The sequence below is a fragment of the Culex pipiens genome, chromosome 3 (genome assembly GCF_016801865.2).
Source record: "Culex pipiens pallens isolate TS chromosome 3, TS_CPP_V2, whole genome shotgun sequence".
Taxonomy (NCBI): domain Eukaryota; kingdom Metazoa; phylum Arthropoda; class Insecta; order Diptera; family Culicidae; genus Culex; species Culex pipiens.
In genome coordinates this window covers 65,754,476-65,766,769 of record NC_068939.1, presented here as the reverse complement: position 1 = coordinate 65,766,769, position 12,294 = coordinate 65,754,476, and the positions used below count along the sequence as shown (strand labels likewise).

General features: G+C 35.8%; 1 protein-coding gene across 1 annotated transcript; it reads right to left on the bottom strand.

Moving 5' to 3' along the window:
- Positions 1-1,954: 1,954 nt before the first annotated feature.
- LOC120421672 (adult-specific cuticular protein ACP-20-like) lies at positions 1,955-2,796 on the bottom strand. Its single transcript, XM_039584903.2, has 2 exons — positions 2,738-2,796; positions 1,955-2,671 (listed from the first exon to the last, which is right to left on the bottom strand). The coding sequence occupies exons 1-2, from the start codon at positions 2,744-2,746 to the stop codon at positions 2,108-2,110; spliced, it is 573 nt and encodes a 190-aa protein (XP_039440837.1). The 5' UTR covers positions 2,747-2,796; the 3' UTR covers positions 1,955-2,107.
- Positions 2,797-12,294: the final 9,498 nt, after the last annotated feature.

The window sequence follows — 12,294 nt, the reverse complement described above, 5'->3', positions numbered from 1 at the left end:
GTTCCCCTATTTTAATTGTGCTCTTCATTTTGCGGAAAAATCGCAAACCTATCAAAGTCACCCCTGCTATCAAAGTCACCCCGTTTTACGGTATTCACCATTTTTGTTTACTCTGACCAAATTGGATGAATGTTGAATTGATATAATGAAATTTTTCAAAATGGGTTGTTCGAGAAGAATTTGTTTAACAGTATTCGAGAAATAACTGTTTGAAGTTATAAATAAATTGAAAAATATCGTTTTTTCAGCCCCTTTTACACTATGGAAATTCCTAATTTTTTAATAAGGCCATATAAACGTGTAACTAAAATCATACCATAATTGGAGACATGAAAAATCATTAAAAAAATAATTTCGTATCTTATGAAATTTACCCAAAGAATGCAACCATATTTCAAAACTCGCTTCAAATCTAGATTAAATTTTCAAAACAACCTATCCGTCATGGGTTTCCTATGCAGATAAGAATTTTTGAAAAAAAAAAATTCTAGAAATATTGTTAAACTATTAGTTTGTTTTCATGAAATAATATTTCAAGTTTAATAGCGCTAGAAATTAGATGTTTAAGGCAAATTCAATGATTATCTATAACTAGTGAATAGTTGAAAATACTTGTCCTGAAATAAGTAATTTGCCATGAAAAACATTATTTTTGCGTGATATTTTTTTTCTTTCCACCGTTATGGTCACTGAGACAAATTTAAAAGCAATTTTATTGGTACGATTTTGATTTGATACGATTTGAAAGACAGCATTAAAAATAAGAAAGTTTTTGATTTTTTTCAAAGTTGCATGATTTTTTTACAAGCATTCAAGCCATTTTGAACATTAAAGTTGCTCTTGCAAAATATTTATCAGAAACAAGATCAGAATAATTTTCGTTAAATTTCAAATTTCCTGGGAATTCCCGGGAATTTTGAAACCCCGGGAAATTGGACGCTCTAGTTGAAACTAGTTTTGTTTATAAAATTATCGATTAATTTTGCATTTAAACTGTAGCACGAATCAAAAGTTTTCACATTTTATATCAAATTTGTGTTACTGAAAATGCCTAGAAATAAGGAGCTTTTTATAAATTATGATTCTGAAACACATAACAATTACATTTTTGACACACATGACATTTTTACAAACGTATTCAACCTTCTCTTACCCGCTTAGTAGGATTCCTACCATTCCGTGCGTATTTAATTTTTACTCTTCATTTTGCGGAAGAATCTAAAACCTGTCAAAGTCACCCCGTTTTACCTGTTTATATGTTGAAATTTAAAATGCTCTGAATTTAATTTTCCTTTGACCAGTGTATACTTTCTTGAAAAGAATATTTTTAATCAAAATTGTTTACCTTCTCCTAGGTGGATTCAGTTGGCTTTTCAATTGCTATGGGTTTTCTAAATTGAAAATAATTTGTGTAAATTCCTTTAAATTTGGCTTCAAATTCTGAGTTCTTTTTGGAAGCTCAATAAATCATGTTGTTGAGTTGATCTATAGCCATGTCAATACTAAACAAAATGCGGAAATGTCACTACTTAATCCACTCACTATCTTGAACTGCACCAATCCGACAAGTAAACTGCACATTTCACTTTGCAGCAGCAGCATAACTTAAACGGAACGAGCTATTACGTATGCACTGCAGCATCCGGCATCCGGTTTTGGGGGCAACTTACCTTCTCTAAGCTAAAGCGTTTTCAAACGTCTGTGGATCGCGGTTTCTTACTTCTTCTTACCTCGTCCACCTCGATTCACCTTGACACTGCCCGTATGCAAATTGTGCTGGCTGCTGCAACCTCAACTTCAGTTTAGGTCGGCAGCAGTTCACATCGTTTTGGCGCCACCGACACCGACTTCAACGTTGTCCAAACATCGTTGTTTATACTGCCGAGAAGATTGATGTTTTTCTGCCTTTGGTGCGAAGCTCAGCGTGAAGAAAAGATTCGAGTAGAGACGAAGATAAGGTTTTATTTTTCGAGCAGTATATACATTCAGGCTTATTCGGTACACTGTACACAATCTTTCATGCAACGTTCGCGTTCACCAACCGTGCAACACTCAGGTTTGTAGTATAATCTCAGGTAATTTAAGTAAGGTTAAGAGCTAAGTGGTCTCAGTGAGAGTTGCTGTAGCTGTAGCTGTCGTCGTAGTGCCCTCCATCGTAGCCACTGCCAGAAACGCCGTTGTCGGTCCCGTAGACCTGCGGATGGTGAGCATGGCCGATCTTCTTCACGATCGCCTTGAATCCGTGGATCTTGTCCGAGGTGTACTCCACGACACGCTTGGTACCGTCGGGTTCGTACAGCTCGTAGCCACCCTTGACCACGTCGCCGTCGCGGATCTCCCACTGGCTCTTGTGGTCCCCGGTGTGCGAGTCCTGAACGCCGTAGTTGAACTTGTACTTTGGGTACGCGTAGTAATCCTTGTGGTCGTAGCTGTCCTCGTAACCACCGTCACCGTAGCCGCTGCCTTGATTACCGCCACCTTGCTGGTAGCCCACGTTTCCATAACCGCCCGATGTTCCGTAACCGCCCGATGTTCCGTAGCTTCCGTAGTTCTCGCCGGAACCAACTCCACTTCCGTAGTACTGGGTGGCATGTTTTGTCACAATGTTATATCCACCTCCTACGGCGTAAGCCGACGCCGTAGCTGCCAGCGCAGCAACAATCGGAACAACCTGGTAAGCGAAACTTCGAATCAAATCACTTGCCCCAAAAAACTTCACTCAAACCCGCGTCTTTACCTTAAACATTTTGAACCTCAAACAAACTTCCTCTGCTCAAACTTTATCACACTTTGAAGATCACCGACCAACTGATACCATTCTTGGAGGTCCCTCGAGCTTAAATAGTGTTCTGTTCCGTACCCGAGGGGGCGCGTGGGATCTGCCACGGTGTGTCCACGGTTCCGCGGACATCATGAGAACCAGAATTAATGAGGAAAACAAAAACAAACCGCGTGGAAAACATGGTCAGATTGCGCGCGCCCAAGTCGCGTCTTGTTGATTTTTTTCGTGATACCGTCAGAATCCGGCGCAGTGGTCGAAGTGGGGGCTGCAGTTAATTATGACCCGCTCGAAATAATGGTGGAAACTAGACAGTCGGATCCGGAACAAACAGTGCAGTGTGGCGAAATTTAAGCATCGTTTTTCGGCGCGAGGAAGGGGTGAGATATGAACTAGAATGCGGCTGATCGTGAGCGCGGGCTTTGAAGTGCAGAGGAAATTATACAGGGAGCTACTGGCACTGAGCACAGCATGGTGCACTTGAACTTTGGTCCGCCAATTGATTGCCGATTAGAGTAAAAGTGGTTTATAAGAGGAGAAATTTCGTAATATAAACTACAGACTTCTATGGTGCATAGAAGTCGGCCCGCCTGTCCGGGTTCAGGACAGTAGCGATCAATGAAGTATAATTTCCACAATTGAACGGTGAAAAAAACTGAGTGTTTTCCAAGCCAGAGAGTGTATTTATCAATGTACAGGGAAGTTATCTCGATTTTCAAATGTCTATGATATTAATGCTGTCCTGTCATTTAAAGCTACTTAAGCCATTTTCAAATCAGCAAGTAATATTTTTTTTATAAACTGAATAGAAATATTTGCATATTTTAAGGAAAATTTATTTTAAATATTTAAAAACGAAAAATGCAGTTTACAATATAAAATAAAAACCAATTTGGTAAAAAACTATTATGTTTAGTCTAACAATTTAATTCAAAGTTAAATCCTGCGCTTTTATCACATTAAGATATCGTTGCAGTGCAATCCTTATCACGTGGATATTGTTTTGGAAAATTGTCACTTGACTACAATTGGCTATACAAACATTTTTTTTTTGTATGGAACGTGGGCTTCAATCTCCCCCTCTTTTAAGGTGACGACTTTCATTATTGCCGCGATTTTAAGTTCAACGATATAAATTTCACTTCTTTAACAATAGTTTCACAAAATTCCTTCTACAAGTTGTTTAGAATAGTATCTAACGTGTTGATACTTATTGGTAACGATTTTCCTTTCTTCCTTCCTGTCTTGTACTGTTGTGAAAACCTTAGCTTAGTGATTTTTCACGCTAAAAATGCAATTTTCACGGGGCCACTATTCAAAAACACAAAACTTCACGGAAATTTAATGGGGCGTGAAATATGCTAAAATAACCTGTTAAATTTTATGTTAAACGTCCGGAAAGATTTTTGTAAAACTAGTTGCAATAAGAGGATTTTTTCAGCACGAGTCGTACATTTATCCAACGAGGTTCACCGAGTATTCAGCATTAATGCAAAGTGATTTTTCAAGCTGAAAATTGCAAGATATTAAGGGGACTATGTTACCAAATCATCAAATACATGGAAATTTCATTTAAATTCAAAATTGTTTCAAACGAGCCCAGCAAGAAATACATCTATTTTCCCTTGATTTCGCTTCTGTTTTCACTAATGATTTCAAAGATTTAAAAAAAAGTATTGTTTTTTTCCCTCGGATAAAAATTGCAAACAACCAATTGTTTTTTTATTTAAAGCAAAAATTATCCAATGATGCTTAACACTATGTTGAAAGTTACATGCTGCTGTGAAATAAAATAGAAAATATCAACCTTTAAAACAAAATCCCGGAGTGCTACGAGTATTTCCAATTAATGGTTTCAAAACTGTATATTTGTAAAAGCTTAAAAAAAAAATAATATAAAGCGTTAAAATAAACGAAATTTATTGTTTTCAATCGATTGTACTGACTGTTTTTTGCCTTCCTCACCTTACTGAGGAAAGGCTATAAAATCACTCGAAAACTGAACTTCTCAATTAGACCTCCTAGACCCACCTTCATGTACACCTATCGACTCAGAATCAAATTCTGAGCAAATGTCTGTGTGTGTGGTGGGATGTTGATAAAAAAATTGTCACTCGATTATCTCAACATTGGCTTAACCGATTTTGTCCGTTTTGGCGTCATTTGATCCGTCTTGGGGTCCCATAAGTCGGTATTAAAAATTATGCAGTTTAGTTAAGTACTTCAAAAGTTATGCTTAAAAAACGATTTTAACAAAAGTCCGGAAGATTGTAAAAAGGGTGGTTTTTGTAAGAAAACCCGGCATGTTATACATTTTTAGAAAGGTATTTAAAAGACCTTTCCAACGCGTCCAAGACATTGAAGATCTGACAACCCTATCAAAAGTTATTACCACTTAAGTGTTATTTATGTACTTTTTGGAAGCCGGATCTCAGATATCATGATGAAAACGTTGTCCGGATCTATCATGCGACCTATCGTTGAACAGGTAATCAAAAGACCTTTCCAACGCGTCCAAAACATTGAAAATCTGACAAACCTATCAAAAGTTATAAGCACTTAAGTGATATTCATGCACTTTTTGGAGGGCGGTTCTTAGATATTTTGTTGAAAACGATGTCCGGATCTATCATGCGACCTGTCGTTGGATAGGTAATCGAAAGACCTTTCCAATGCATTCAAAACATAAAAGATCTGCCAACCCTTTCAAAAGTTATAAGCACTTAAGTGCTATTTATACACTTTTTGGAGGTCAGATCTCAGGTATTTTGATGAAAACGTTGTCCAAATATATCATGCGACCTATCTTTGGATAGATAATTAATAAGCCTTTCCAACGGGCACAAATTGAATTGGAGATTTGACTACGCTATCATAAGTTGTAAGCACATAAGTGCCCTGAAATAATAATGAGATGAATAATTAGTCAAATTGATAGAACACTGAAAGGTCCGCCCTATTTTGGATAGCATTACCTTTTAAATGTGAGGAAGGCACCAACCACCTAAGGGTGGATTAAGTAACGTTTTTTAAATAAAAATTTCTATTTTAAGCATTTGGGGGAGTAGGAGGGTGCTCAACCATGTATAGTTATTTGAAAAAAAATTTAAGCTTCAATTAGGTATGTTTAGCATTAATTTATTCATAAATGTTGTAACAATTTTATGTAAATTTTAGTGCTTCTTACAAATCTCAATCAAATCTAGTAAATATCACGTTTTTAAATTGATAACAAATTAAATCTGAATAAACAAAATACATTTAAGTCTTTGTTGATAAAAAATTTGTTGAACTTGTTATTTTAATGAATTGAAATGAAATGAATTAGAAAATCCTTGGATTTCACGGAAAAGTTTCCAAGCTGTCCGCGAAAGCGTGAAAATTCACTAACCCTAATCATCACTAAACAATGATTGTTAACCAGGAGGTCAACGATTGCTTCACAAAGTTATTGAAATTTTGAGACACATTTGATTTAGATCAAACAAATTTTCTGCACCTTGAGGAAGGGTCAACCAGAAAATGGCATTTTCGGAAAAATGGTATTCAGAGTATGGGATTCGGGGATAAGCGATAAAACCCAAAACTTTCATCATTCAGATGTTCAGAAATAAAAAAAAATAATTTTGTGGACTTCAAATAATTTAAAACTCGAATATTATTATTAGAAAATAAAAGAAAAGCAATAGAAAAACTCTTAAGTTCAAAATTTAAAATTTTAAAAGATATCACCTTACACATTTAAAATTTGACAACTTATAAACTCATGAATTTTAAAGTAAAGATTTATTTTTTTTTTATTTTAAAATTCAAGAACCCAAGTTCAAAATTTAAAATGTTTAAATATATCAAGAACCTTACACATTTAATTTTAAAATAAAGATTTAATTTAATTTTTTTTTATTTTAAAATTTAAGAACCCAAAAAAATTATGCCTTAGATTTTAATTTTAAAATCATAAATTTTTGGAAATACTTAATTTTGAACTTTTATAAATGTTTATTTTTAGGAAATTTAATTGCAAGAATATTTTTTTTTAAATTTTAGCTCTCAATTCGCGTTCCTTCAGAGCTCCGTACTAATCTTAAGTCTGCTTTCCAATATTTTCCCACACTATAACGAACAACTCTGCAACTGCCGCGGTTAAAATCGGCGAATACTTAGCCGAAAATCCCCCTCATAATAACGCACCACTTTATCCATTAATCAGCTCTAATCCAAAAAATGGCCTGCAATTGATGTTGCAATTCATCGCCACGCCACGCTGACTGCCGGCTGCTGTTAGAGATTTGATTGGGGCATATTTTCCATACCTTGCTCAACCAAAACGCGCTGTACGCGCTGTGCGACCATCAGTCAGTCAGTCTGAACACCCGCAGAGATCTCACCGAGCAGATTAATGCGTTAAAACGCCTGCCTATTTTTTCGACATAGTACTAAAACTTTGCAGCGAAAAACAATAACAGAAAAAAACACTGCCAACTTGCTCATTTTTTTTGCACGGAGATGGTGATCTTTTAATCCAGTTATGATTTGCCAGCCCCAGGTAGCTTAGAGCCGACTTTAGATGAAGCAATTATCTGCGCAATTCAAAGTCTCACTAAATTGTTTCGCGTTCCGAAGCGCGTACCTTAACACTCCAAAATTGCCTCTGTTTTTTTACGCCCCAAACGCACCACGGTGCACTCTATGGAACCCGCCGATTTTGTTTCACGAGGAAGTCTGCTCGCAGATCAAAACAAAGTCCGCAAATTAAACAGTCGCACCAGCGGCGCGTAGTTAGTCTCATAAAAACTAGTCATAAAAGTCTCTCACGTTATGAGGACAAAAAACGAAGTACCGCTCTGACGAAAAGCAAACAAATCAAACACGCAATTGCACAGAGCAGATGATGCCAGTGGTGTGACTCCAAGGTGTGTTCGTTAACTACAAATTGGGCTGTGCCTTAACCAATTGCCGCACTGCAGAAGCCCTTGAGTAAATGATGGCACAATTTCTATAACTAGTTTCGATCAATCGAATAGCCGTTACAGAGATTTCGAAATTATCATCCATATTTAAATAAGCTTATCTGGCAACACTGCCACGGTTTCATGCAAATATCGTACATTTTGTTACCACTAACGAGATTTATTAGCTGTTTTTTTTGCTACGCATACGTTTATCACACCTAATTCCCGCCGCCAAAGCCCAGCCACACAACAACGCACCACGCAGTCTGTGAAACAAGTGCAAATTCACACCGTTTTGTAGAAACAGTTACGACAACCACCCACCGACCGTGGTTGCCGCCGTCGGTACTGTAAACAGCATGAATCTAAACTCGCAAAAAATGAACATTCATTTACTTTCAAAGGAAAGGAGTCATCTTAGTGGAAGGTCATGATGAAGAAGTGTTTTGACAAAAGATGATTTATGGAGTAGTTATTTAAACAAGATGCCCTTTCCCCTCTTTGGTTTGCGTGAAACATTAATCTTATTTGTGTCCCTGATCACGAATCCAAGCTCCATTTTTCGATACCTCGTGACGGAGGGGTGGTACGACCCCTTGCTCTTTTGAACTTGCGAACAAAGTCTTGTTTATAAATAATTTGCAGCGTGAAATGGTGATGGTTTTGAAATTTGGCGTCAAAGTGATTTTAATGTAAAATTGGACGCCCGATTTTATGGCGTACTCAGACTCAGAATTCCGTAAACACTTATTTTTCTACGAATCAAAAATACAAAATTAGTTTCAAAAATCCTGCCATTTTTCGTTACTCAACTGTAAATAAAAACTGGCACACGTCATTATATGGAAAGTTTAATGTATTTTTCGAAACTGCAATAACCATGATGAGTCATTTTATCATTCAGAACAATATTTTTCATTTTAATATATCGTGTGTTTTGTAACATTGCAGGGTTATTTTTTCAGAGTGTAATAATGTTCTACAAAGTTGTAGAGCAAAGAAACTTTTATGTCAAATTGGACGTACTATTTGAAGGTGTATCGTAAACTGACGTGACGTTGATAGCCCGGGGTGACATTGATAGAAATTTGATTTGGTCACTGATTTTGATACAACCAATGTAACAGTCACATTTTTGCATATCGTCGCCATCGTGCTAACTTGTCGTACGTGCAATTTGGGCCAAATTGAGTTAAGAACGCCATTTTGTACAGCTCACAATGCCTCACCTTTTGACCTTCACAGATCCCCAAAATTCGATTGCAATCCTGAGATATTCAACAAAAACCGAAAAAACTCCGTGCATTTTTGTCACTTTACATATGAAAGTAGTTTCAATCTTGTCGTGCTATCTTGTCACTCCATGAAAATTGATGTAAGTGCGACAAAAGGCCAAAGGGATTTCCGGCCAGGAAAGTCAGGATGCGTTTGTCGCACGTACAAGCTAGACTACCGTAAACATTTGTAATTATAACTCGGGACTCCAGCAACCAACTTCAACCAAACTTTGGGACAATGCACAGAATGGTGAGCCAAACAAAACGTGTTTGTTATTGTTTACATTGCGTGCTCTCGTTTATGAATATTCAAGGTCAAACATTAAAACGCGTTTTTCTCGGAACGTCAAAATGGCGGGTGCGACAAGATAGCACGACGACGTCGATATGAGCAATTCTCGCTGAAACCGTCCCACTAGATGCACATGTTCTCAAATCGTTACGGCAATGTTCTCATTCGATTCAGCGCACCAAAAAACCATTAAGACAACCTTCGAACCATTGAAAATGTCAGCCGTTTGCCACCTGTAAATAAAAACTTGTATTGAACTATGGATTTTTTCGAAAAAATGCCCTAATTTGGAGAAATGATATCTGAGCAATTCTCGCTGAAACCGTCCCACTAGATGCACATGTTCTCAAATCGTTACGGCAATGTTCTCATTCGATTCAGCGCACCAAAAAACCATTAAAACAACCTTCGAACCATTGAAAATGTCAGCCGTTTGCCACCTGTAAATAAAAACTTGTATTGAACTATGGATTTTTTCGAAAAAATGCCCTAATTTGGAGAAATGATATCTCCCAAAATACATTACCAAACATCAAAAAGTTATATATCGTTGGAAAGGTAATCGCGAGGGCTTTCTATCGCACTTTGAAAAACATTTAAAAAAATATTTTTTCAAGGGTAATTTTAAGGGTTTTTGAGAAACTTACTTTTAATTTTGAATTTTGACCGTGTTCGCAACCACTTATCATTACGCAACCATTTTCATTCGAAAGATTGGAAGATTTTGCATAAAATCAACTTGAGAAAAGTAGTGTAATGAAATAGTTTTCGTATAGTTATTAACGGATGATAGAAATTGGTAAAATTTCAGTTAAAAATAACCAAAGCTCAGACTTCAGAAATGAGCCCAATTTACAGTCAAAACAAAGCAGGATTGTATTTGAGCCGAATGTACAGTCATCTGAGGCAAATCTGGACATATAGGATGAATAGGGACAGCTATTTCAACTATGCTTTCACTCATCAGATCATATTTTTAAATTGTTTATGTAAAAACATACATAACCAAACAAGTTTCTAAATTTTATGCATCTTACTTCCTTACCTAGACTGTAGTCTCGATTCGCCACATTTGACTGAAGTAATATTTTATGTACAGAATTAGTTTTGGGAAGGTCTGCTTTATAACCTCAATCGTACACAATAAAGTGCAAAGTTGAAATCAACATTTTTTGATAAAGTTAAAATTTTGTGGGGCTGTTGATACCATGAAAACAAGCAAAAACATGATTTTCGTCCCAATAGGACGACGCCCTTTTGTTTGACACCACCCCAAAGTTTCACTTTTTTGCAAAACATGTTAAAAACCTTCATTGACAAACTGCGATATCTCTGAAACCGCAAGCAGTACAATGTCGAGTCAAAACTCACAAGAAAGATAATTAGACGTAGAATTAATAGGTGTATGTTTTTCAATTAAATCTTTTTTCAATGTATTTATGTTGCACAAATGAAGATTTTAAACTTGGTTTTGATATTGAGACTAATTAAAAATTAAAGTTAAATGAATCCCATTTTTTTTACATAAAATAGAGAAGAGCGGGGCAAAGTTACGCACCTAGTGACAAATCATTCTGTCACCGATGACCATAAAATATTTTTGATTCGTTGAACATATATACCAAATGGTACCCTTATCACTTGCCTTCAAAACGAAGTACTAGGATTTACCCAATCGCTTTTATGTCGAGAACCAGGCTATTACCCTAAAAAATTAATTGCCCCGTGTGTGGGGTAAAGGGATTTTTCACTTTTTTTTGTTTTAATTTTAGTTCATTCTCAAATTAAGATAAATTTATCATAAATTGACTTGTGTTTTATGAAAGGGCGTATTCCCATTTGGACGAAAATCGTGTTTTTTGCTTGTTTTCATGGTATCAGCAGCTTACAAAATTTTAACTTTATCAAAAAATATTACACTTTATTGTGCACGATTGAGGTTATACAAATAAAGCAGACCTTCCCAAAACAAATTCTGTACATAAAATATTACTTCAGTCAAATGTGGTGAATCGAGACTACAGTCTAAGTAAGGAAGTAAGAAGCATAAAATTTAGAAACTTGTTTGTTTATGTATGTTTTTACATAAACAATTTTAAAATATGATCTGATGAGTGAAAGCATAGTTGAAATAGCTGTCCCTATTCATCCTATATGTCCAGATTTGCCGCAGATGACTTTACATTCGCCTCAAATACAATCCTGCTTTGTTTTGACTGTAAATTAGGCTCATTTCTGAAGTCTGAGCTTTGGTTATTTTTAACTGAAATTTAACCAATTTCTTTCATCCGTTAATAACTATACGAAAACTATTTCATTACACTACTTTTCTCAAGTTGATTTTATGCAAAATCTTCCAATCTTTCGAATGAAAATGGTTGCGTAATGATAAGTGGTTGCGAACACGGTCAAAATTCAAAATTAAAAGTAAGTTTCTCAAAAACCCTTAAAATTACCCTTGAAAAAATATTTTTTTAAATGTTTTTCAAAGTGCGATAGAAAGCCCTCGCGATTACCTTTCCAACGATATATAACTTTTTGATGTTTGGTAATGTATTTTGGGAGATATCATTTCTCCAAATTAGGGCATTTTTTCGAAAAAATCCATAGTTCAATACAAGTTTTTATTTACAGGTGGCAAACGGCTGACATTTTCAATGGTTCGAAGGTTGTTTTAATGGTTTAATGGTGGTGCGCTGAATCGAATGAGAACATTGCCGTAACGATTTGAGAACATGTGCATCTAGTGGGACGGTTTCAGCGAGAATTGCTCATATATGTTCTTTAATAAGCTATCCCTTAATGTTTACATACTCAAAATTCTCAAAAATATTTAGATATTAATTTGACGGGCATTTGAAAAACCTACCATATCTCGCCGGGCTATCAAAGTCACCCCAATTTACGGTAAAACGTATTTTGTTTAACTATGTTTATAAAGTTTTTATAAAATTTTCATTTTTATATTTTTCAATGTATTTTAGAGGGCATTTT